The sequence below is a fragment of the Ruditapes philippinarum genome, unplaced genomic scaffold (genome assembly GCF_026571515.1).
Source record: "Ruditapes philippinarum isolate M1 unplaced genomic scaffold, ASM2657151v2 ctg1334_1_1_1_1, whole genome shotgun sequence".
In the NCBI taxonomy this organism is placed as follows: Eukaryota; Metazoa; Mollusca; class Bivalvia; order Venerida; family Veneridae; genus Ruditapes; species Ruditapes philippinarum.
In genome coordinates this window covers 267175-295006 of record NW_026855305.1, presented here as the reverse complement: position 1 = coordinate 295006, position 27832 = coordinate 267175, and the positions used below count along the sequence as shown (strand labels likewise).

Genomic DNA, 27832 nt, shown 5'->3' with positions numbered 1-27832 from the left:
ATTTTTAATAAGCTCATTCACATGTAAGGAAATTTCATGACACACTCGGTCTGGTTTTATGTTTCAGCTTTCTAGCTTCTGATTTGGTGTAGTTATTACAGATATAAATTGCTCGTGCATATTGTGAGATTCAACAAGTGACTTTCTAAGCCATAGAGGTGATCAGTGGCAATTGTTGAGTGCAAAAGGTCGTTAGCCTTCTCATACTATTAACCGTTCAGCGCTTGCGGTAGAAAAGAAGCAAGTGCAGGCACCTGTTAACATTTAAGTTCATGTGGCATATCTTGCAGCACAGATTCTATATGGACGAGCCTTCATCGTGTATTCTTGACAGCATTCACATTCACATTCGCGTCTAAAAGTTTCCTGATCTTCCACTTAATCCTATTGTAGGATCTCCTAGCTTACTTGCGTAATGGTGGACAGAATACCGCTTGGCGTTTACAAGTTGAATGTTTTCTTTAGTATCTAGGTTGATGACTAGCTGCTTTATGAAAACATCCTCATAATGAGGATTGATCACTGAACTAACATCATAATCTAAAGCATATGTATAATGTTCATGTACATAATAATACTGGACAAAAAGTTATACGTACAGTATCAAAGGTCCGTCCTTATTGGAACGACCTTCTGTAGCAAATGGTATTCTCCTCAGACGTGCTTACGCGGTATATAACACACCCCGTTTTTATTTATATAATGGAAATGCATAACAATGACTTTCCACACTTCCCCTCGGTACATGCACGTCGTTCAGAAGGCACAGGACATCGGCAGAAGATTTGAAGAACTTAAATTCCGATGTCGAAATAAACAAAGACCAGAAGTTGTACCTGTGGGTCAGCTGCCGATTATCTGTCTAAAGACGAAATGAGTGGTCCTACAAAGTAGGCAGGAGCAAGGAGGAAAGTGTCATAGCACAGATTGGTTGTTTGAAAGTTAGGCCTTTATTTGGCATCAACCTTTTCCGGGCTACCTCCTTTTCATATCGTTACATGTTATTGTTCATTTAGGTAGCCATTGTCCGCCGCATAGTGCACTGTTTTTGGCTCAAAATTCATATAATTGGCTAATAATTATAAACTCTTTGGAAATTGCATGGAGGTAAATTATCAGCACCTGCCCGGGGTCCGAAGCTGCTTTTTTGTGCCTTAAAGGGCGGACAAACCATCACTAAGCATAAACAACATACGTAATACTTAACTAGGACTAAGAACTGCGAAATGTTCAAGATAAAACACTCAAATTTAGCTTCAAAAAATTAAATACAGTGCACAGATTAAATAACGAGCTAAAACAAGGGCTAGTAAGCACACTTAATAAAGGTCTCAAAATTAATTTCATACTTGAATAAATAAATGTTACTTTCATAAAATAAAATTTCATTTAGAACTATTAAACTTATACTTTTATAGATTAAGTCTGCTATTTAAATTACGCGCCAAATAAATTTAGTTGTCTTACACCTAATGTCGTTAAGTCGTGCAAAGTAATGAGAAAATGTTTTAACTTGAAGTCTGAAAATAAGACGAACAAAATGTTTTCCACTGTAACGTGCATATCTCAGAGTAAAAGATTAAAGACGTCTTTCGTTTCGAATATTTACGACATTACACGTCCGCCGAACTTTTCGGCACCTTAACTGTCACACATTTTCGCGAACAGACAGAAAGATGAGATTTCAGTGGTTTTAAGCATTTTTACACTAACTTTATTGAAAATATGTCACCACGATTTCATAAAAACAACATATTTACATTTTCTTTCATTGTAATTACTCTTTTTGGGTCAGTTACATGTAAAACTATAAGGGGAGTCGTGACAAGTTTGACAGCCCGGCAAGAAAAAGGACAATACTTGTCGTCCTTCTGTTTTCATGGTGAGACATTTTTAGCTCGACTTTTCTATGAAAAGGGGAGCTATCCTACTCGCCCCGGCGTCGGCGTCGGCGTTGGCGTCACACCTTGGTTAAGTTTTTCGTACCACCCCACTTTATTTCAGAAGTATTACAAGTATGGCTTTGAAACTTACCATACTTGTTCACCATCATAACCTCCATCTACAGACAAGAGTACATAACTCTGTCAAGGTTTTTGACAGAATTATGGCCCTTTTTTGACTTAGAAAGTGTATTGAGCTTGGTTAAGTTTTTTGTACCACCTCACTTTATTTCAAAACCATTGGAGGTATTGCTTTGAAACTGACCATACTTGTTTACCATCACGACCTTCATCAACAGACAAGAGGACATAACTCTGTCAAGGTTTTTGACAGAATTATGCCCCTTTTTGACTTAGAAAATACATTGAATATGGGTAAAATCCACTTATTGCCTTAACCCTTTGAGATATTGCTTTGAAACTTTTAATGCTATTTCACATCATTACCCCCATCTGTACGCAAGAGAAGGTAACTCTGTCAAGGATTTGTTTTAAAAATTAAGGCCTTTTATCGACTTAGAATCTTGGTTCTTGTATTGCCTTTTACTGCAAAAACTTTTTTTATTGGCAAGCAATAAAAAAGTCGAGCGCGCTGTCTTACGGACAGCTCTTGTTTTAGTTATCTATCACAATAATCTTGAAATCAAAATTGTTCCACAATATAGGGACAGAACATAACTTGATTTATTAAAGGCTTGACAGGCTTATCAGTTAATCTGTTAATTACAACTTTGAACATATGGTTAGTCAGGTTACAGGTGCTTGAAACAAACTTTTTTATGTTCTACATGGGCTATGTACTAATATGAAAAAGGCAAAGCCTCAAAGCGAGCTTGATGTACTTTAAAGGTGATTCTGCTTTGTCAGCCATGTTTGTTTTCACTCAAGTCTGTTCAACTGTTCAAAGTGAAAGTAGGCCAAAATTCATATAACAACAAAGCTCTTATTGTAAAATGATTAACCAATTGAAAGTATACTTCCAGGTTTATATTTTCAGGACAATTATAAACAAAAATAAAAATGATAACAATAAGAATATTTACCTTGAATGTGCTACATTTCTGAAGACCAAAAACATTCTGTTGCAAAGTTTTAAGCACATTTCTGATTTCATGAATTTAAGTCTGTTTTAGTGCCTACAAAAGCTATTTTTTGCAGCTATAAAAAATAAATCAGCTGTTTTGTGCGTTGTGCATATATTCTTTTGTATCATGCTATGAAAAACAGATAGATGATAAAGCAGGTGCATAATCCTAACAACAACGGAATAATGTCAGAAGTCACATAGATTGACTCATATCCGTTTTTGTAGGGGTGGGATGACAATAACTTCAACAGCATAACTTACAATTTGTTCCATTCATATTTCCATATATACCATTCAGAAAGACCCTGAAATATTCACTTCTATTTGTAATCACAACTTGAAACTGCTGCATTTTAGCAAATGTTTACTACAAATGTATTAATACATGTATATGATTATGAATATTTTTTTTAACTGTATTTTTCCAGGTGAAGCTGTAATCCAGTATTCCTTGAATGCCTCTATGTCATCTGGAAAACTTTATTTATTTCTTAGTCAAGATTGGAAACAAATTACAGACCAAACAGACTGTACAGCTAAACTAGAACTTGCTAGAGCTTCATGTACGTATATAATTAATGAAATTCCCTATTAATTCATGATCTGATCAAGTCCAGATACAGCAGGGGATGTTTGATTATGTATGCATTATATTTTCCCTGTTGCAGATGAAACTGGGTCTGAGGTTATAAAAAATAATCTCTTAGCTCTGACAAGCTCAGATCTCAGGTATTTGATTGGTCAGAAACTTTCACAGAGTGTACAGTGACCAATGAAAATCCTGAGTCGGAGACAGAGTTTGAGACAGAACACAGAGAAAAGTTTTATTATCTCAGGTCATGGTTGTTTAAATAAAGTTTGTCTTGTTATCTAAGCATTGTTTCCAAGGAATGCTTATTAACACTGTTGACAAACATTCTTTAATTTTAAGGTATATGTACATTCAAACCTGTATCAGAGACCACTTGGGGGGTAGTTCAAAAATGATTTTTTTATACAGATTGTTTCCTAATCCAGGAATGAATTTAAACTATTTTAAAAAAACTAATAACTTTCAGTTTGTTGAATATTTAATGTTTTCTCCTTCTCACATTGTGGTTGCTCAACTATGCTCATGGGATGGCTTAAGGTCTGTCACTGGTCATTTCAAACATGTGGTCACCTAAAACAGTTAATGTATTTAGAGAAATGCAAGGGGCGGTCTTGCAACTGTTAATTTATAACATGTAGTTGTTCATACTGGTACAAGTTACATGATTATAAATTTTGTCACTATTGACTATTTTGTTTTTGTGTGAAACTAAAAGTTTTCAAAGTAATGAAAAAAAAGAGAGAAAAAAATAATTTGACAGTTCTACATGCTTTTAATTTTAGATGACATAACAGGGCCTGTTGGAAACAGAACAGTAGCACACCATCACGAACCTAGAATTTGGCATGTCGTGTTTGCTGATGCTCATACCTGCGCAAGTTATGACATGTCGGAGGTCCTGGCACAGAACTTCATTGATTATGACATACAACTACTTAACCCAGATGCTCTAGGAAATCCAGTTGAACATTTTAGTGATGAAGAAACAGGTATTTTTCTTTACTTCACTTAACTTTACTTACCTATCAGTGGTATTATTGTTGTTGGAAGCCAATCCTTAAACATTTGTACAAAGTATTTATATCAGCTTTGTGCACCAGCATTTTATATCTATGTAAAATACATCTTTATGAAAATTACATTATAATCATTTTAAAGCATTCAAAATGTTGAATTTATCATCATCTATACAAAGCTTTATATTTAGTGGCCTGTGCGCTGTTGAATATATTAAATGGACTTCACCATCATTCAGTCTGGACTAAACCATTCATTAATTTTAGGGAAAATTTCAGTTAAGTACTGATTTTTTTTTCTCAATGTCATACTTATTTTCTAGAAGAATAAAATGTTAATTAATTATGATTATTTTTGTTTGGTTCCAGGCTTGTTGAGATTTTACCAGTTACTGGCCTTGGCATATTTTGTTTTGGGTTGTATATGTGTCCCTCGTTTAGTTGAACCGTTCAGTAGTGGCGGACCTATGCAGCTTGTCATACAGTTACTCACAGCTAGTACATGTTTACAGGCGGTCGGTGCTTTTATTATGATGATGCATTTAAGAAAGTGAGTATTGCTTGAAGATTGTTTATTGTCATTTTAACCTTGTCTGCTCAGAAGAAAAAGTTGAGCTGTTATGATAGCTGTGGCATCTTCGTCATTGTTGTCGTCATGCAAAAACTTAATGTAGCCAATTACTTAAGCAATTTTAAAGGCATCTTTACGAAACTTGGAATACCTGCTTACATTGACAAGGGGCATAATTCTGAAAGTTTTAGCTATATCTTTGGTGTTATGCCTCTTATTTCATGTTTTATTTTTTATTTGTCAAATTTTGTTATTTTTACAGACGAGCATTAATACTGCATGCAGTGCTCTTGTTTTGTTTTTTTACAGAACTTTGCATGTTTCCAGCGTATAAACTATTAATATGTTTAATGCAAAAACATCATACTGACTGTAAACTGACTGGTTATCCTTTTGTAAAGTCAGTGAGTGAGCCCATTGGAAAAATGGCACAATACATTACAGTGGGTTAGGGGACAACTTTGATTTTGTTTGGCTATTTAAAATTTTGGACAATAGAAATTCTTCTGTGTAGGCATATAGAGCAGGAAGGGAAACAAACAATTTTTTATTACAGGGCTGAATAAAATTTTCATTAGGATATGACTGAAAATTTCTTTTAAAAAGAATCAAGCGATCTGTTAATATATTAATTAATTTAATTGGTGAATTCAAAAGAGGAATAGAATAAATGAAATGTGTAAATTTAGTGGATAATATTTTTTCATGGGAAAAAAAATCAAGATTATTTTGTTATATAACTTAGTGGTCAAATTTTGTGTTTCAGATATTCCAGAGATGGAATTGGTTCACCAATGTTTGAAATGCTGTCAGAATGTAAGTTTAAAATATTGGTTATATATCATGATATAGTTATTATATACTTCCCAGTTGATGTTTATTTGATATCTTCGCAATGAAGTTTTGGAATATAATTGTATTGCTGACATTATTGGATATTAAATTTCACTGGAAGAATGAGGAAAAATTTAGATTAATTTTTAGATGAAGCAAAAAATGCTTTTCTGTTTTCAGTGTTTTGGTAATATATCTATGCATCAAAAATTCTCTTAATAGTAAAAACACCTTTGAAATGGAGCCATTATTTAGATTTACTTATTTCATGTGTGTTTTCATGTTTCAGTTTTTGATGTGCTGTCTCAATTTGCCATGTTGTATATGTTGTTAAGTTTAAGTCTGGGCTGGACCCTCGGTACAACGTACAGAAATACTCATCTACAGATGATCAGTAAAAGACCTGCCGCAAAAGTTGTAGGTGTTCTCGCTGTAGTACAGGTACGATTCACTAGAAACATATATAGAGGATATTCAAGTTTTTAGCTCACCTGTCACAAAGTGACAGGGTGAGCTTTTGTGATCGCTTTTCTTCTGGCGTCCGTCCGCCGTCCGTCCGTAAACTTTTGCTTCAAATGACATCTCCTCATAAACCACTAAGCCAATTTCATCCAAACTTCACAGGAATGTTCCTTTGGTGGTCACCTTTAAAAATTGTTCAAAGAATTTAATTCCATGCAGAACTCTGGTTGCCATGGCAACCGAAAGAAAAAACTTTAAATATCTTCTTTTAAACAACCCAAAGAGGTAGAGCTTAGATATTTGGCATGAAACATCTTCTAGTGAGTGTCTACCAAGTTTGTTCAAATAAAAGCCCTGGGGTCAAAATTGGTCCCGCCCCAGGGGGTCATTGATTTTTCCTATATGCATATAGTAAAAACTTAAAAAATCTTCTTTTAAAGAACCCAAAGAGCTAGAGCTAAGATATTTAGCATGAAACATCTTCTAATGAGTGTCTACCAAGTTTGTTCAAATAAAAGCCCTGGGGTCAAAATTGGCCCTGCCCCAGGGTGTCATTGATTTTCCCTTTATGCATATAGTAAAAACTTTAAATATCTTCTTTTAAAGAACCCAAAGAGCTAGAGTTTAGATATTTAGCATGAAACATCTTCTAGTGAGTGTCTACCAATTTTGTTCAAATAAAAGCCCTGGGGTCAAAACTGGCCCCGCCCCAGGGGTGTCATTGTTTTTAATTATATGTGTATAGTAAAAAATTAAAAAATCTTCTTTTAAAAAACCCAAAGAGCTAGAGCTTAGATGTTTGGCATGAAACATCTTCTAATGAGTGTCTACCAAGTTTGTTCAAATAAAAGCCCTGGGGTCAAAATTGGCCCTGCCCCAGGGGGTCATTGATTTTCCCTATATGCATATAGTAAAAACTGAACAAAATCTTCTTTTAAAGAACTCAAAGAGCTAGAGCTAAGATATTTAGCTTGAAATATGTTCTAATGGGTGTCTACTAAGTTTGTTCAAATAAAAGCCCTGGGGTCAAAATTGGCTTTGCCCCGGGGGTCATTGATTTTCCTTATATGTGTATAGCAAAAACTTAAAAAACCTTCTTTGAAAAAATCCCAAATAGCTAAAGTTTAGATATTAAGCATGAAACATCTTCTAGTGAGTGTCTGCAAAGTTTGTTCAAATTAAAGCCCTGGGGTCAAAATTGGCCCCGCCCTGGGGGTCATTGATTTCCTTATATGTGTATAGCAAAAACTTAAAAAATCTTCTTTGAAAAAATCCAAATAGCTAGAGTTTTGATATTAAGCATGATACATCTTCTAATAAGTGTCCAGGGGTGTCATTGTTTTTAACTATAATTATATGTGTATAGTAAAAACTTAAAAAATCTTCTTTTAAAAAACCCAATGAGCTAGAGCTTAGATGTTTAACATGAAACATCTTCTTATGGGTGTCTACCAAGTTTGTTCAAATAAAGCCCTTGGGTTTAAAATTAACTCTGCCGGGGGGGGGGGGGGGGGGGGAGGGGGAGGGAGGGGGTCATTGTTTTTCCTTATATGTGTATAGCAAAAACTTAACATCATGAAACATCTTTTAATGGGTGTCTTAATTCCAAGTTTGTTCAAATAAAAGCCCTGGAGGTTAAACTGGCCCCGCTTCGGGGGCCTATATACAGGTGAGCGACCTCAGGGCCATCATGGCCCTCTTGTTTTTCTGTAAATACAGGATTTATTTTCATCAAGTTAAATGAAAAGAGATAATATCTGAATAGTGGTAGCCACAAGTGAAATATGATAATTTTCATATCACAACATACCAGTCAGAGGCAAGTTGTTGTTTCCTTGAGCAAGAATATTTACACTCATTGCTCAGTACTGGTTGGTTCTAGGAACAGATTCGAAAGTGTGTCTATAAGCTTATAGCCTCCTACACAGACTATAATGAATCCTGTACAAATCAAGATTGGGAATGAATACTTTTTTTTTTGGGGATTGTAATCGGACACCAAAAGTAAAAAGATTTTGAAAAAATAAAAATAATAGCATTTTGAGGGCTTGGGTGGGTTAGTCGACAACCCTCTATATATATATCTGATATGATATGAAGTATAATTGATGTTTCAGGGAGTTTTGTTTCTATGGGAACAGTATCAAGACCAGACTCACAGGTTATATCACGCTCACAGAACATACGCAGGGTTTGCTTTACTAGTGCTGCGTATGGTTCTCGCTGGACTGTTTGGTTGGAACCTGTGGGTTACTGTATCAGTGGAAAAAAGTATTATGAAAAGAGAGTTCTATATATCATTTACAAAGGTTAGTATGTTTTTGTTTTGTCTTTTTGTTGTGTACTATTTTTTAGCTCGACTATTCGAAGAATATGAGAGCTATTGTAGTCGCCCCGGCGTCGGCGTCCGCGTCTGCGTTGGTTAAAGTTTTTTGTAAAGTCAAATATCTCAATTATTACTTGAGATATTCAATTGAAACTTACAATACTTATTTATAGTAACAAGGTACATCAGATTGACAAGTTGGATAACTCTGCCTACAATATTGACAGAATTATGCCCCTTTTTAACTTAGAAATTTTGGTTAAAGTTTTTTGTAAAGTCAAATATCTCAATTATTACTTGAGATATTCAATTGAAACTTACAATACTTATTTATAGTAACAAGGTACATCAGATTGACAAGTTGGATAACTCTGCCTACAATATTGACAGAATTATGCCCCTTTTTAACTTAGAAATTTTGGTTAAAGTTTTTTGTAAAGTCAAATATCTCAATTATTGCTTGAGATATTCAATTGAAACTTACAATACTTATTTATAGTAACAAGGTACATCAGATTGACAAGTTGGATAACACTGCCTACAATATTGACAGAATTATGCCCCTTTGGAACTTAGAAATTTTGGTTAAAGTTTTTTTGTAAAGTCAAATATCTCAATTATTGCTTGAGATATTCAATTGAAATGTAAAATACTTTTTTATAGTAACAATGTACATCAGTTTGCAAAATTGCATAACTCTGCCTGCAATATTTGCAGAATTATTTGCCCCTTTGAAACTTAGAAATTTTGGTTGAGGTTAAAGGTCTTCAAAGATATTTACTTGAAACTTTACACATGCACTTAGGGTCATAATTGGAGGGTCATAATTGTATGTCACTGACCAAGTTCCATAACTCTATCTTGCATTAAGGCTGATTCATATCCCCTTTTCTACTAAGTATCTTGGTTAATGTTTACATGCAAGTTTTACATATCTCAATAACTATTACAGATATTTATTTAAAACTTCACATATGCATTTAGGGTCATAATTGTAGGTCACTGACAAAGATCCATAATTCTATCTTGCATTTAGGCTGATTTTTCTCCCCTTTTTCAACTTAGAAATTCATTTTAAAGTTTTGTTTGTAAGCTGTTATCTCAATAACTACTGAAGGGTTTGTGCCTTTTTTTGGGACAATTTTTATGCATTCATAATAATAAAGCAGTGATTTACTTGATAAAACATCTTAATAACAAGCCTTTGTACCTTGTCTGTCAAATTTATGTAATCTGATAGGTAATTAGTATTATTATACTCAATAAAACACCCTTGTGACATTACCTTCCGAATAGTCAAGCCAATACTGTATAATTAGACTCTCTGTAAGGCCTATAACATGAATTTATAAAAAAAAATTTGCCCTTTTGTGAACTTAAAAAAAATAAACATTATCAAGGCTCTTTTACTATCAAGCACTAAGAATAGTCGAGCGTGCTGTCCTACAGACAGCTCTTGTTATAGAAAGAGGGACATTGTCTCCTTTGTGTAGTAATGAGTTAAGTACTTAATTAAATAGGTGTTAACCAGTTATTGCACTAAGGAGACAACATTATCTTGTATAAATGTTTCAACACAAATTTAAAGATCCTGTAACACATTCTTGTTATGGTTTTATATACAAAATATGATGTTCAAATTAAGATTTATCAATATTGTAAGTTCCAAAAAGCATTATGTATAAAGATATTACCAAATTTAATATTTCATGTAAATAAAGGGAGGTAATTAAAAAAAATTCTATAAATTCTAAGACAAATTTTCCAATAAGAAATGAATGGATATATTTTAATGATTACATTTAATATGTACAAATATTTGCAGTTCATATTTTACAAATTCTTTGATGTTTGAAAAAAATTTAATTAGCATAATTATATGCACATAATTTCATGTAAGAGTGGTATACAACCTCAATTACAAAACATACAGGATCTTTAAGTGAAATTTACTTAAAAATAAGAAATATCGACTACTAAAATCATGTCTTGTTGTTGTTGGTATTATGTGCGAGAGAAATATACTGATATAGTGTTACATTTTAGTGCACACCTACCTTGTTTGCTACATGTATAAAATCAGCCTATGTCAACTGTGTTGATTCTTTGGTTCATTTGTCTACAACTTACATGTTTATTTGTTTATAATATAGTGGGGGTTGTTTTGAATCCAATGAGATGGGGCAAAATGCATTTTAACACCTTTTGTATTACAAATTTAAAGTGGTTGATGAATAGGAAAACAACAAAGAAACAGTGTAAATAGTTGTCTGTTTTGAAATATGATTGTGGTAATATTACTTTCATTTATAATTTTTTTTTTTTTTTTTCAACTGTTTCTTACTTATTCATTCAGTAAGTCATGCCTATCATAATTTCGGCACCAGAGTTTTTTTCTCTATATATTTGAAGTTCCGTTATTTCATTGTACATTGATGAAGATGATGAAAATTTCATGCATATTTAATGCAGCAGTAAGACTTAACCTACCATCCATAGAAGATTTGCAGGGAAAATAAGCCTAGTTTTTACCTTCTTATGTCTCTGCTCCGTTGATGCAGGGCTTTGGTTTTGGCACCAACATGACAAAGATAAATCCAATTAGCAGTGCATGAACATTTGTTGTAGAAATTTTACGATTTGTCTGTCTTAAAAAATGTAACCGGGCCTTTACCAGGGATTTGAAAATTCTAACCCCCCTGCTATTCTAAAGTGGAGGTGGATGGAGTATGCAAGAAATATATTTTAACTACAGATTTTGTATTATACAAGGGAATCACTTTTTCACTATTTTACAGATTTTCTTCAGTTTTGGATTGAAAAAAGAATTACAATTCCAAAACTACATATATAAAATGAAATCTGCTGTATGTTGCCACTGCTTATTATCATGGTTGATTATTTTTGTATTATTTTATTTTCAGAGTTGTATGCTGTGGTTTCTATGTTATCCTGTGATAGTTGTTGTCTCCTTGTTATTTACAGAATATCTTAGATATAAGGTAATTCTCCAGATCTGATAACTTCTATATAACTATATTATATTACAGAATATATTACAGGATTACGGACCCTTATGAGCATGTATTCTAAACAACATGTTGAAATCTAGAATATATAAAAAGCACTCGGTGTAGTAGTAATGTATCTTTCAAAGGAAACTGTTATGTACTTTAAATTTGCATCATAGACATTTTCTTATTACAACTTCTACTGGAGTTGACTTCTACTCACATTTATATTACATTGTATAACATAAGACAATCAAATTTAACAAGATATTTTGACTTAAAGTGACATTAGATAAATTATTTTATTTTTGGTTCTCATATTGTCTTTTATATATCTGGGAAATTCTCTAAATATGTAATTTATCACATGATGTCATGTTCTCAGTGTAACAGAACCATTTTATATAATCCTTGTCCCACTTAAATGGACTTGTCCATTCAATCTGTAGAAAACCTTATATCATATGTAAGAAAAATTTCAAGATATGTTATGATTGACAGTATAGCGAACAGTGCAGCAGACATTTTCACAAAAAATCTTACGATTTATCTTAAGTTTTTAACTTACGATAATCGTAAGTTAAATCTTAAGTCATTTTCACAAAGCCACTCGTAAGTTAAAATTTTATCTTAAGATAAAAAATTCACTTACGATAAATCTTACGACAAAAACATCCCTAGCAACGTTCATTTGATAGTGATGTGCATGCTCTATATATTTGATTCCGGTTTTAAAATCAAGTTATCAAGAGCTTGAAATATCTTTTTTCAATAAGAACAAAAAAATGATTCAAACTGATATAATTTATATCTTGATTGAAGATAATTATATAGTATATATAAAAGATTCAGAAAGAAGGTCTACTATGTTATTAATAATTAAAAAGGTACCACTAGTACATGCTGGCAATGAAATCGAACTCACCAATTGTACAAATTATAAGTTTTCAATAATACTACAGTATAGTTCACATTTAAACTATTCATAACCCTCTCCATCGTGACGTCATCAAGTCATGACGTCACAAATGTTTATGTTGAAAAATAATTATACCTCAATTTGTGTTATTTATAGCATACTGTTTGCTTAATGTTTATTTGTCCTGCAACTTTTTGTTTGTTTTTATTCATTTTAGGTAAGAGATACATGATATTTTACCCTTAAGAGAGAAAAAATTACACTTACGAACGGGGAAGACCTATCGTAAAGTTACGACAGATTTTGCACTTAAGATTTTCTTAAGATTTTTTGTGAAAAGGAGATTTATCGTAAGATTTCTCTTACGACAAAAAATTGTCGTAAGATTTTTTGTGAAAATGTCTGCAGATCATGATCAGATAGCACAGATGTGATGAAATGGCACAATTGTGATCAAATTATGAAATGACACAGATGTGATCAAATGGCATAATTGTGATCAAATTATGAAATGATAGGATGTGATCAATTGGCATAATTGTGATCAAATTATGAAATGATAGGATGTGATCAATTGGCACAATTGTGATCAAATTATGAAATGATAGGATGTGATCAAATGGCACAATTGTGATCAAATTATGAAATGATAGGATGTGATCAAATGGCACAATTGTGATCAAATTATGAAATGATAGGATGTGATCAATTGGCACAATTGTAAACAAATTATGATATGATAGGATGTGATCAATTGGCACAATTGTAAACAAATTATGAAATGATAGGATGTGATCAATTGGCACAATTGTAAACAAATTATGAAATGATAGGATGTGATCAATTGGCACAATTGTAAACAAATTATGAAATGATAGGATGTGATCAATTGGCACAATTGTAATCAAATTATGAAATGATAGGATGTGATCAATTGGCACAATTGTAATCAAATTATGAAATGAAAGGATGTGATGAAATGGCACAGTTGTGATCAAATTATTAGGGGTGTAACAATACGGCAAAAACCGTATTGCAATATATTGCAATACGTATTGTCGTGTAAATCTTTTGATATAAAGATGGAGTAACATTATATATTATTATTATATGTATATATTTTTAGTAGAAACTTAATAAAAATGTAAGGAATAAATAGAAAGTTAAGTGTTACACAATTTGATAAACAAAACAAGTCGTGTGTGACCTTTCACATCTGGGCCGCTTATGTAAATTATGCGGCCGCTTATTGACTTTTTAGTGTACTAGTTGTCGGATTCTTCTATCTTACGTTAATGCCAATAAAATTCCCCAATTAAAGATTTTATGTGAAAATTGTACAAAATAAGAAGGCAATTAATTGAAAATTATGATTTTATAAAATACCGGTTCTCAAAAAATCGTACCGTGGTACGAAATTTATTTTTTCATATTACAATATACCGGTAAACCGTTACACCCTTACAAATTATGAAATGACATGGATGTGATCAAATGGCATAATTGTGATCAAATTATGAAATGATTTGATGGCAATGATGTGCCAGCTGATCTTGGTCTGCACTTATTGTTTACAATCAGCAGGTTTATGGTTAAAAGGTTTCATTAAAACAAATTTTAATTTATTGGAACCTTTAACAACATGAATATTTTGTTTTATTTTTCAGATAATCACCATGTGTGTAGTGTTGTGCCAGTCGGTAGCTGTAGTGTTGTTATATAAACTGTTTCTATCTCGTAGTTTATACTGGGAAGTGTCGGCGTTGTCCGGAACTTTACCTCTCAGAATGGACAGAACACTTAGTCTAAAAATATACTCCTGATAGTGCTTTATTACATAGTCTTAATTGATATTTAATTGATACAAGCTGAGCTGAATCTGATTGGATGTTTGATTAGGTGAAAGTATGGTTGAATGATGGACCACTGTGCATGAAATATTCTGATAATTGTATTAATTTAAAATTAGTTCTGTTGTGAATATAGTACAGCCTTTTCAGAGTGGCCGTCTGTAGAGCTAAAACCTCTTTACAATTATAGTTTCAGTTCTTCACAAAATAAGACTTCACAATAAATCTAGCACTCAAGAGTGTGACTTTTCAGAGGTTGTACTGAATATTGATTGGCACTCTTAACATTGGTTGAAATTGACAGCTGTCTTATAAAGGGGGTAGGGTAGCTAACTTCTTTGCAGAGTATGATTTCTGCCCATTGTCATCATCGTTAGCGCACATATCCTGTTGACCACTGGTTCTTGGAGTAATGTCATAGCCATCATTGTTAATTTGCGGCTCAATAGTCGCCCAGTCCGTCAGCAAGCATTTTCTTTAAGGTGTCCTTACACCAGCAGTGCATTGCATTTAAAAGTTTGCTGCAATCTGGAATTCACTTTCTAAGCCGACTTTTACTCGGAATAGACTGAATTCAGGCTCTGTGCTAGATGCCCTATGTTCTTAGACAGACTTTTCACTCGTTTCAGGACAATATGGACTTGTTCTTTCACAAAATTCTCTGTCTTTTCAGCAGTTTTGACAATAAAATCTGTATCGTCAATTTCTTCGATATTACTCATTCCAAAAATGTAAAATTAAAAGAAATTATATGTATTGTAAATGGCAAATCTTGTGACTTCTATTTGTAATAATTTTTTAAATATTCAATATTTAAAGAACAGTTGACCTATAGCTCGTCCGACCCGGTTGTTTCTGCACCTTAGAACAAATTTTCAAACGTTCTTAAAATATTATTCTTTGAAAATAATAATCTGTGTTTTTTTTTAAAGAATCTTATTCAAGATATATGTGTACCAGTAATATACAATAGAACTGGAAAACAGAGTTATATGGTATATCAAAATGGAATGTAGAGTAGGTGGGACCAAATCTGTTTTACACATTCTTATATGCATGAATCCTTTACTCTAAAACAAGTGGTTTAAAGTCATCAACTATAAGTCACATGTCCTTCATTGCTGTGGGTTCATATACCGTCAGGGGTTTGGGATTTTCATATGAAGAAGCTATCCAGCTAGTTTACGTAACGTCGGTGGTTCTACTCTGGTGCTGCTCCCTTGCCTGAAATAATGCACAGAGGGGGCACCTGATGTCTCCTTCTACCAATAAAGCTGGAAAGTCACCATATGACCTTTACAGTGTTGGTGTGAGTAAATATAAATTATCAACAAAACAATGTACTTGTACAGTTTAAAAGTAAAAAAACCCAAACAAATTAATCCAATTTTTTTGATTTTGTTTCAATCTTATTTATTGATGAGTTAGGTAAATATCTTAATTCTATTAAATAGAATTTGTTTTTCTTGTTTTATGAAATGGTGCTGTTATTTTTGTAAACAAATTCATTATATATTTGGGAGATGGGTTAATTCTTTATTAAAGTTTAGTAGTTAAAACGATATTTTTGTCTATTTTTATCCAAATTCTTTGATACATTTAATTTAAGTTATTTGGCACAGACTTGTTATTGAATCCTGGTAAATCTGCTGCTCATTCTCACATTGTGTAAAAGATTCAAAACATTTACTTAAGCCACTTAAAATAGGTTACTGTTTATTAAAGGCCCATTATGCCTTAGAAATGAATAATTTTTCCTTCTATAAAAAGGGCAAAAATGTGTTCTATAACATTTTAACATGGGTTAAGAGAAACATTTAACATGCTTTAAAGCAGTATGCCTCCAGATAAGCCAAAATATTTCAATTAAATGAAACTTGAGAAAAATGTACAAAGATTAAAGGAAATGAAGAAAGATAAAGGATTCAAGTAAAAATTTACCTGTTATGAGTGATTAATGCCATAATGGTTAATGTTTCATTATGTGTAACTAAAATTCTACTGTGTTGCTAATGCAATATGGACAATTTTCGCATATTTTGACCTATTTTTGTCAATAACGTGGGTTGCAAGTGCCTTTGATAATGTTAAATTTGTTTCGTTTTTGTTACTATACAATATTATACTTTTAATTACAGTGAAAATAAGCATTAATCTGGAGGCATGCTGCTTTAAACCCATTTTTTCATATGTGTTAAGTTATTTTTGCCCTTTCTGAAGAAAGCCTTTTAAAGAATGAAGAAAAAAAAATGTTTCTGAGGCATAATGTGCCATAGAAGAAATACCTTCTTTCTGAAGAGTATTCATAAATTTTTCATTTTGATTGATCATGTGTATTTAATTTGTGAAGGGTATATATGTTTATGCACTTTAAGATAATCATAGTTAAGAGTGTACATGTATATTTTTAGAGAAAATGTGGAAGTTTTGTTGTAGAAATGATATAGAATTGTGCAATATACAGACTGTATAATAAATGACACTAGATATTGATCAGTATTTTTCTGATTTTGTTGTTATGGTAACCACACATGACATGACATGCCAGGTTCGTATAAACTAATTCATTGCATGTGTTGTTGTAACTGTTACTGTGGATTATACATGTATTTGATAATTGGACAGTGAATTATCACAATACTTCCTAACTACATTAAATCTCTTTAAAAGGCAGTGAGATAGTAAATTTTATTTAATTAATGAACACTAGATATGACATTTATGTGACTTTGACTCATGACAATATTATAATTATTGTACATTGGGTGAAATAGTTTTAGCTTGACTATATGAAGAATAGGGAGAGCTATTGTATCACCCAGGTGTTGGTGTCACACTTAGGTTAAGTGCTTGTATCAAGTTTGTATTTCCAAAACTTATGAAAGGAATAGGTTGACACTTTATACACTTAAGAGCATAAAAGAAAGTCACTGTCTAAGGCCCATAACTCTAATGTGGATTTTGACAAAATTATGGCCCGTTTTGAGCTTATACAATTCTACATTATCCAGGCTCTTGTTTTTACTATCAAGCACTGTGAATAGTCTGTCTGTTCTACTGACGGCTCTTGTTCAATCTTACACTCACTGATACAAATACCATGATCTGTAGGATTAAATACCGGTATGTTCAACTTTAGTATCAAACATGCTCTAGTCAAAGTAACATAGTAAGGAATGGTGAATTTCCTTTAAACCGTGTTCAATTAATTAAACAACCAAAAACACTTGGAAAATTTGTGTGCAGTTTTACAGCACATATAGTCATCCTTGGTTACCCAGGCTATTCACCAGTTAATTTATTATATACCAAATATGGGTCCAGGCAATGAATAAAAGTGTGTTTTACCCTTTCTATTTTCACACATTTAGTTGCACTATTGTAAATAGCAACCAGTTCTATACAATGCATTTTTTTACATGGCTTTTAAAGGGATTTTTTTTTCCTGATTTTGTTTTGCATTACATACAAATACAGTGTTGCAGTAATAAATCTGTACATATTCTGCCTAAACTCCCTCATATCTTCCCTTGTAAGTTTAGCAACAATAAAGTGCAGAATAATGAAGATGATATACTTGTTTAGTATGAAGATTATGCAATTTTTTTTTTCTTTCATTATTGTCTTGATAATTATCATATTTTATCATAGAATCTTTAAATATAGACTTGTTTTAAATTTACTTGCAGAAATGTTATTTTGTATTAGTATGGCATGATCATTTGAGCCGTGTCACGACAAAACCAACATAATGGGATTGCGACCAGCATGGATCCAGACCAGTCTGCACATCCGCGCAGTCTGATCAGGATCCATGCTGTTTGCTATCAGTTTCTCTACTTGTAATAGGGTTTGTAAGCGAACAGCATGGATTCTGATCAGACTGCCCGGATGCGCAGGCTGGTCTGGATCCATGCTGGTTGCAAACCCATTATGTTGGTTTTGTCATGACACTGCTCATTTTATGGTAATAAGGTGATGGAAAGTTATCAAAAGTAAAATTATATTTTTTAGAATTGTTTGTCTGTTTTATATTTATCAACAAGTCTTTTTTGGTAACAAAGATTACAACTCTTAAATGGACAATAAATTATTGAAGAGGCCCTAGTTAAATAGTGAAAGGCAGGTTATTATATGGCAAGTATCAAGAGCACAGCATGTGAAGTTAAGGCTTGTCTGTTAAGGGCAACTTTGACAAAACAAGAATGTCGAGCCCTTTGGTCTTAATTCAAACCTGAACCTATAAGCTACAGATCAAGGAAAAATATGTTTACATAGGTGAGATATGCGCAACACATCCTCTTTATACCCCAAGGCAAAATCTTGACATTGAATCATCTTAGGTGACCTCTGACCCGGTGACCTGGTTCATGTGTAGGAGACAAAGTCTCAGGATGAACATTTGTGCCTAAAAAAGTCAATTTGTGTGATATGAAATTCCTCCATGCAAGAAGAAGTTATGGCATTGATAAGTTTGGATGCACTCAAACACTGAACAGCCATTTTGACAATTATGTTGAGCTCCGCACAAGCAGGTTCGACAAAAATCCTTTGACCACTTAGCGTAATACTTCAAAGCATAAGCAAGATACAGTGCGGACAAAAAGTTTTTGATAAAGTTATTTGACCTTTGACCTCTTGTGAAATTGACCTTCATTTTGTGTGAGACACCTCAACTCAACATGGAGAACATTTGTGTTGATTATATTAAAATCCATCCATGTACATAGAAATTATACTCGCAAATAAATGTTTTATTTTGTTATTTGACCTTTAAAGTTTTACCTTGACCTTAACCAGATACCTGAATTTTTGTCCAATTCAAATAGAGCCTATGTTTATAAAATTTATCAAATTTATTGGAAATTGTATCTCATTTCAATTTTTTTTGTGTGTGTGCAAAATAACACACAATGCAGGTAATTTAAAAAATACAAGACTTGACAACAATTAATTTTAATCATTTAATTGAAAACATTTTCCAAAATTGAATTAAAAAAAACAACAGCTGGGAGTAATTACACAATTGCCAATATTTACAATATACTGAAAGTCTAGTAATTACTTGTTTCAAAACTACTTTGAAGATCAAGAAAAGCAGATTTTGACTGTAAGCAACCCTCTTAAACACAACAAGGTAAGTTCACTTGTCTACAAACATCTTTTTTTAGAACTTTTAAAATTTCCACTTATATATTATAATCCCAACAGTGAAGGCATTGTTTATAAATCAGACAAGATCATTTTTGCCAAAGTCTAAAGATTCCAAATCATACCATTTCAGCAAAGTTCTAAGTAAATTAATACAAAATCTTATCATTTAAACCAAGTTCTAACCATTTACAATCAGATCATTGTTTAAAACCAAGGTCTAACCTTTAAAATCTGGTCATCTAATTCAAAATTATACTATTTAAACCAAGGTCTAACCATTTGATAAAAGATCCTGTATGTTTTGTGATTGATATTGTCACTGTGTGTATACCACACTTGCAAAAAAATTATATATCAATATAATTATGCAAATAAAACAATTTTTAAATATCAAAGAATATGTAAAATTTGTACTGCAAATATTTGTGCACATTATATTTAATAGATAAATAACATGCATTCATTTCTTATTGGAAAATTTTACTTAGAATTTATAGAAAATAAAGTTCTAATTACCTCCCTTTATTTACATGAAATGTTAAATTGGGTAATATCTTTATAAATAATGCTTATTTGAACTTACAATATTGACAAATCTTAACTTGAGCATCATATTTATATAATAAAACCATTAAAAATTTGTGTTACAGGATCTTGAAAATCTGATCATTTAAGCCCAAGTTTGTTGTAACCCTTTAAAATCTGATTATTTAAACCAAGTAACATGATCATTTAAACAGGTAGGTTCGATCCTCACTCGGGTCAAAATCTTTCATGTGAGGAAGCCATCCAGCTGGCTTACGGAAGGTCGGTGGTTCTACCCAGGTGCCCGCTCGTGCCTGAAATAATGCCCGGAGGGGCACCTGGGGTCTTCCTCCACCAATAAAGCTGGAAAAAAATCGACGAAAAAATCTCGTCGGGACGCTCTAGGATGGCCCGACTTGAGTGTACGGTCGCCCATATGGGCTTTCCGGCGGCGACCTTAAATAAACGCATTAAAAAAAAACAAAAAACATTTAAACAAAGGGCTAACAATTTCAAAATCGGACCATTTCTGAACCAAGGTCTAATGACCAGTCAGAATAAGTCATTTAGTAAAACGCCTGTCATACAAAAATATCTCTAATGTACATTTAATTCTTACTAATACTTAAAGATCCTGGTTCTTTTGTTCCAGCTTCTAAGGTGAAATAAAAAGTTATTAAAGCTTGGAGCAAACCATTTTCTTTAAGAATCATCACTGTATGGCATATTAATTTTACAGATTCTTCGGTTGTTAAAACATTATTACTTAAAACAAAACTGTTCCCACTATCTTCTAGAATCTCTGTTTCTACCTCTATCAGAATAATCTCTATCGTAATGTTTTCTATCATCTTGTCTGCTATACCTGTCATTTCCACTATCATATCTGTCGCTTCCCCTATCATATTTATCACTTCCCCTATCATATCTGTCACTTCCCCTATCTCTCCTGTCTTTATCCGATCTTTTATCATAATATCTTTCATCTGTCTCTCTATATCTAACACGACCTCTGTCCTCATCATCATAATCTCTCGTCCGATGTCTACTGTTATCTGATTCGTCTCTGTAGTTACGTTCCCGATCCCTCGTTTCATCCCTATAGTTTGTTTCCCGATTCCGTTCACCATCATATTCTCTATGTCTTTCTCTCTGTGCACCAGATCTTTCACTTTCATCACTATTATATTTAGCAGATTTCCGTCTGTCATTCCTGTCATCAGGGGAATGACTTCGCTTTTGCCTGACATTCATTCTCTCTACTCTTTCATACCCTGGGTCATATTTTTCTTTTTTTACTTTTACATTAAACTTTTTATAGTCTGTTTCAGAATCATAATGTTCTTTTTTGACTCTCTTTGATTTATAGTCTGTTTCAGAGTCTGAATCACTTTCAGAACTTGAGCTTTTCTTTGCTGCTTTCTTCTTCTTTTTACTTTTCTTTTCTTTTTTAATCTTCTTTTCTGATAATAAAACATGAAAGCTATTTCAATCATCACATGGACTACAAAAGACAAAATATAGTTTTTATGTAATACATGTATATGTTTTCAAACAATTTTAAATGATGTATACTTTCTATCAATATCTGGACTATTTCTCATTGAAACAATTTCCTATCAAATTCAAATTTGATTCAAATCCTGTCTACAATTTTGGATTCTTTCATGTAGGGAAGCTATGCAGTTAATACATGTATGTTATATTAAGCTTGGTCGCTTTACTAAGGTACCAGCTCATATAAAAAATGCACAAGGGGACAGGGCACCTGAAGGCCTTCTGTAATGTTGATGAGTTGCTGTAAGACATACAGAGTATTCTGTGACTTTAAAGTGGCATTCAGCTTTTACTTTTGTGATGGCAAAACAATCCTTTATTGTTTAAAACTAAGTATTTCAATATGTTTATCTTGGAAAAGTGCATCATAAAACTGTTAAGCCATCTTCAAAGCATCTCTGAAGCTATTTTTAAAATGACAGTGATGTTTGTTTTTGAAAATAGAGGATATCTGCTTTACTTATTTACATATATAGAGCAGACTGGTATATTAAGGGTACCGAAAGGTTTCCTTATTGTTTATGTATTCAATTGGCAGCAAATTTCACTTTCCACCTTAATTATTTTGATTTGAGAATTACATGAAATGATTTCTCTAAAATTAACATATTTAACCATTAGAAAAGCTGAAGGCAGCTTTAAACATTACACACTAAATTAATTTACCGTAGGGTACACATTAAATTTGTTATTTTTCAACAATCCATAGTTGGCATAATTTGTCCCTGTAATTTACTCACAGACAAAGAGACATAGAACTATCAACCATCTATAACCTAGCTAAGAAACTATTTAAAGTCTTTGAAATGATTTTTTCATATGAATTCATTAAGGTGAACGTGATTTGAACTAAAGGACTATAACCATGGAGATGCTAAAAATACGCAATTAGACAATGCTTAACAAATTTAGAAAATACTGCAAGCACAAACGTTTCTGGTTACCAAGCAATTTACCGAAGTATCCCATTAAAAACTAAATCTTCAGATACAAAAAAACAACAACAAAAATTGGTTACCTTTTTTTGCTTTGACCTTGACCTGAAGTGGTTCCTCTTCACTTGAGACATGCTCTGGTGACTGAGGTACCTGCGGAGCAATACCCTCTGTTCGCAATTTCATAGTGACTTCATCTTCATCACCATGTTCTTTTGGCTTCCGATATTCCTCGACATGGTCCACACGCAGTGTTCTACCCAACAACTGAAGCAATTTTGAAAATTCATTAAATGATATAACAAATTTGAAGGGTCGTACATGTTTTCTTAATTTTTTGTCACTTTCTTTTAGAGGTTCTAATTTTACAAGCAAAACATTTTCCCAGTTATCATCAAAATTTCAGAGATAGGAACATAGAACAAAACTATTACACACAACCATCACTGGAATATGACTGAAGAGTAAAAATTGAAAGCATAAGTCATACAGTCAAATATATGCACTGCAGCCATTGAACGGGAGATGTAAAAGAGCCTGCTGTTCATAGCTTGGCTGCTACTCACAGTATACTCTATATAGTGTTGCTTGGCAACCGTGTGTGATACAAAGTTTTGACAATGTGAATGCAAAGAAGATCTTTGTTAATCTAACATTGCAATAAATAATCATTCTCTTACTTAGAAAAATATATACATGTATCACAGTATGCCTATCACATCGGCGTGACATGTGTATTATCATTTTAAAGAAAAGAGTATTTTGATAAGTAACTTGAATTTTCCCATTTTTTTTATGGTTACCATACTGCAATTCCCATTTCAAGGCATAAAAGAAAAAATACATAATTACGTAAAAATCATCACAAACCTTGATTCCATTAAAATTGTCCACAGCTAATATGGTACTTCTTTGATCTTCATAACACATGAAACAAAACCCTTTAGATTTGCCTGACTTTTTATCTCGCACAAGATTTATATTTACCAACTCTCCATACCTGTGTAAAATATAACAGCATAAAGGTCAATATAAATATTTTACAATGTACATATAAATATATTGGGAGTATTTTGGCATCATACAATCTTTGACAACATCAAATTATATGTTAAATAATTTCGTTTTCACATTTAATATACATGTAATGGAATATTTGGGTAGCTTACTTATTACTTCAAAATCAGTTTGATTTCAATACATGCCAAAAATCTGTATACATTCATCAGTAACAAACAAAAGCCACATAAATTCATCTGCATCTAATCAATATATCTCTCTAACTTAAAAGGGAAATTGAGTAGCAGCATGGCCGAGTAGTTAACGCATCAGACTAGTAATCAAATGATTGCTATTTACATTGGTTCAAACTCTGTAAGGGGCAAGTCGTTGGTTCCTTGCAGAGCAAGCAACTTTACAATCATTGCTCAGTACTGGTTGGTTCCAGGAACAGATTTGGAAGTGTGTCTATAAGCTTATATACCGGTGGCTTCCTACTCAAATGAACTAATAAACTAAATACCAAAAGGGAAATAATTACGGTAAATCTACTTACTGTGAGAAAACACAGACAATATCACCTTCTGTGAGATCATACGGTAAACCACCAACAAATATCCATGCACTATCTTTATACTGGTCATGCCATGACTTCTTATTTGTAAGACCAAGCTCCAACTCTCTCTGGTTCAATTTCTGTAAATTCTTAACATTTCTGTAAACATGAAAGAAACAATCATTTATCATTGAAGGTCATACTCATAAACAAATTCTAAACTGATCAAAGAAATAACTATTAGGTACATGGCCATTCAAAGGGCTGCAGAAAACATGGCATTTTGCATTTGTATCAGTAATTTATAGAATGTGCCATTCTCAGGTTTGATTAAGTTAAAATAAATAAATATGTAAAACAGCAGGGGTGTGGAAGCAACAGTCCCCATTAAGCAAGCATATAAATATTGTTTATATTTTGGGGTCTTCTAAACTTCATCATAATGATCATTAACAAAACTAGAGTAAGACATGTGGGTTTAAATTGCTAATATTAGATTTAAACTATAAGATATATGTTTACGATAGCTATTTAGGCATGACAATGTCACTGAAGTAAAGTGAAAGTGGAGTGTGGGTCGAGCCGTTTTGGGACGAATCAAGATAACGTCAAATCCTTCAAATTTTGATGTAAAATAATAAACAAATACAGAATAAGATAAATGAATAACATAAAGTTAAAATAAGCTCAGCTTATGTTATAATCTTGTCATTACGTCAAAGGATTCATGATTTATCAAAACGATTCGATTTCGGGTGTTCCTAGTTATTGGGCGCTTGCAAAATGGGTCAGGTATAAAACAATAACCGGTATGTTATCTGAAAGGGTAATTTTCCGCGGAAAGGTTCTCTCTCACTAGAAAGAGCATATCCTCATAATTTAATTTCATATTATCTAAATTGATATCTAGATTATATTTATAAAAACAAAATAAAAATCTTGTTTTAAATTTTTTTTGCCAAATTTATATAAGCAACAATAAGCCAGTTCTCATAAATGATGGGCAATTAAATGTCACATTGATTTTATGATCATACTCGAAGAGATCAATGTATATATAAGGCCGATTGAAAATCAAAAATAATCCTTTGTCTATTTAATCTAATATGTATTTTACATTTTGCATTCTCAGACATGGTAACCTCAAAAAAGTGTTTCTTGGTCCCTAAATGTTACCATTTTTTGTAACGTCACTTTTCATTTAAACTTTCAAGTATGCTATCAAAATGTGTATGATTTATTTGCTATAGTTGGTTGTTTGATTTAAATTAGTCACAAAACACTGTAAATTTCATACGATGACATTACAGAGGACGACCTCAAGTGCCCCTTATGCTTTATTTCAGGCACGAGCGGACACCTGAATAGAACCGCCAACCTTCTGTAAGCTAGTTTGGTAGCTTCCTAACATGATATAATATTAAAATAGAGAAAATAGGAATACCTAAAGAAACTGCAACATTGAAAATGTTGCAGGCTCGGTTTGATCGAGCATGTGCATGGACGTTACTGTCGAGTGCAATCTACCGTCCCCGCCCCCTAGCACCAGCTTAAAAAGAATTCAACTTCAAATATAAAAATGGTGAAATTTTGAATTTAAAAACATCCGCAGGCGTAAATAATGGTTAACCTTACCCTTCAGTCATTGTTCACAGTGATGAGGGTCAAGTTATTTGAAGTAGGCGACCTTAACCATTCGGCCACGGAGGTAAGAATATAAATAAATTAATTAATAAATTACAAGTAAATAAATTAAGAATAAATAAAGTATGCGCTGTGTCTATAGTCTAAAATACATGATTGTATGAAGCTTAAACAATAACATAAGGTGAAGCAGAAACGCCAATATAAAGGCGACTAAATATCTTGATCATTAAAGCCCACTTAAACTAGCAATGTCTTTGAATAATTTTCGATCGCACCATGAAGCGCTAGTCATGTCATCTGATGAGGAACAGAACAGAACATTATTTTATTTTGACTTGTACATAGTACATAATCATAATCATACATAGTGTGATAATACATTGCAATACATTACAATACATTTTCAATACTAATTTTCAATGCATTAAAACAAACTTTACAGACAATGTCACGTTACTTTAGTAATTATAATTATGAGGTCTCGGCGTTAATGTAAAGGTGAATATTAACCTGATCGGACTTAAGTTTGATCAAGATGAGACGCTTTAATTTGCACATAAACATTTTCTGAGGTCTTCATTCATAGAACTTACACCCATACACATTTTAATAATAATAATAAGTAGATTGGCTAAATAATTTTGGATTCCAGCCCTGACAGATAAATTAATTTTGTAGAAAGCTGGAAGCCAAGCTTCGATTAAATTTTTGGATGGATTCGGCGTTTTAGGTTGTTTCTCAGTAAAATCCTAACGTAATACCGGCTCGCCGTGGCGAGCCGGCATAATAAGTAGTAGTCGTAGTAGTAGTTGTAATTATAATAATAATAATAATAATAATAATAATAATAATAATAATAATAATAATAATAATAATGTATAGCATGGTACAGTATAGTATGGTGTGGAATGGTATGGTATGGTGTGCGTACAGATGTGCCTGCAAGCTTGTACATGTATGTATCGGTATCATATGTTTATCAAATACCACTAAAGTTTGAAGGGGATATTGCAATGGCAGTATCACTTATGTCTTTTGTGTTATGGTACCCTTTTCACCAAGACTGTTCTATCCAGAGCCAAATATTGAACTGCTGTGTAAATCTTTAATTAAAACTGACATGACTTACTATATTAATAACGGCATGGTGGGTCATAATCCATGTGCTGTTCTGTTACGTCCCTTATTTATATCAAATTGCACAGTTTACAATCTTGATGACTAAAATAGTATTGATGTAGACTGACAAAAATAAACAAAACAAAATTTTTATAACGATCATTATGTTTATTTCATATAAATAAAAAAATAAACCTACACAAAATGTTAGCTGTAAATTGATTCTATGACACAAATTAAGACCTATATGATTTAAGAAAAAATCTCTGGAAAAGGGAGAAATCCACCGGCAGCAATTTGGATGGATAACAACAAAATTACATGAACATTGTAGAATCAGTTTAATTTGTTCAAAACAATTTTCGCTATAAAACATCAAGTGAACATGAAATATGTTAAAACAATTTGTATAAAGAAAACACATGTATGGTATAAAATATGTTAAATTACAGTAAAGAAAAAGACAACATTGTTATTCATATACAGAGCGTTTTTTTTTTATTTTCAAAATCACTATGTTGGTGACAGTTTAGAAAGAATTAGTTGAATAAATATGTTGTCAAATATTCTATCAGACTTATAAAACATTAAGAACAAACACTTTTCAAAAAATAGTATAATTCAGATTTTATTAACTTACAATAAATATGACATCATATTATATTAGAACCATAATATACGCATTTATTGTACAACACACAAAGCCAAATGGCACATAAGACAAAAAAA

General features: G+C 32.4%; 2 protein-coding genes across 2 annotated transcripts; one reads left to right on the top strand and one right to left on the bottom strand.

Annotated features, from left to right (window-relative positions):
* Positions 1-1584: 1584 nt before the first annotated feature.
* On the top strand, positions 1585-16547 carry LOC132742858 (integral membrane protein GPR180-like). Its single transcript, XM_060731349.1, has 9 exons — positions 1585-1882; positions 3459-3593; positions 4405-4611; positions 5008-5188; positions 5976-6025; positions 6333-6484; positions 8623-8814; positions 11756-11833; positions 14429-16547. The coding sequence occupies exons 1-9, from the start codon at positions 1726-1728 to the stop codon at positions 14582-14584; spliced, it is 1308 nt and encodes a 435-aa protein (XP_060587332.1). The 5' UTR covers positions 1585-1725; the 3' UTR covers positions 14585-16547.
* Positions 16548-19597: 3050 nt separating this feature from the next.
* Positions 19598-25138, bottom strand: LOC132742857 (RNA-binding motif protein, X-linked 2-like). The gene is made up of 5 exons (XM_060731347.1): positions 25053-25138; positions 24338-24496; positions 23653-23782; positions 22866-23049; positions 19598-21753 (listed from the first exon to the last, which is right to left on the bottom strand). The coding sequence occupies exons 1-5, from the start codon at positions 25064-25066 to the stop codon at positions 21077-21079; spliced, it is 1164 nt and encodes a 387-aa protein (XP_060587330.1). The 5' UTR covers positions 25067-25138; the 3' UTR covers positions 19598-21076.
* Between the last annotated feature and the right edge of the window lie 2694 nt (positions 25139-27832).

Coding starts and splice junctions, on each gene's coding strand:
- LOC132742858 (XM_060731349.1), top strand. CDS start 1,726: ATGTCACCACGATTTCATAAAAACAACATATTTACATTTTCTTTCATT. Junction 5,189..5,975: donor ATGATGATGCATTTAAGAAA/GTGAGTATTGCT, acceptor TTTGTGTTTCAG/ATATTCCAGAGATGGAATTG. Junction 8,815..11,755: donor TCTATATATCATTTACAAAG/GTTAGTATGTTT, acceptor TTTTATTTTCAG/AGTTGTATGCTGTGGTTTCT.
- LOC132742857 (XM_060731347.1), bottom strand. Junction 23,050..23,652: donor ACAATTTTAATGGAATCAAG/GTTTGTGATGAT, acceptor AAATTGCTTCAG/TTGTTGGGTAGAACACTGCG. Junction 21,754..22,865: donor CAAGGTCAAAGCAAAAAAAG/GTAACCAATTTT, acceptor TTTTATTATCAG/AAAAGAAGATTAAAAAAGAA.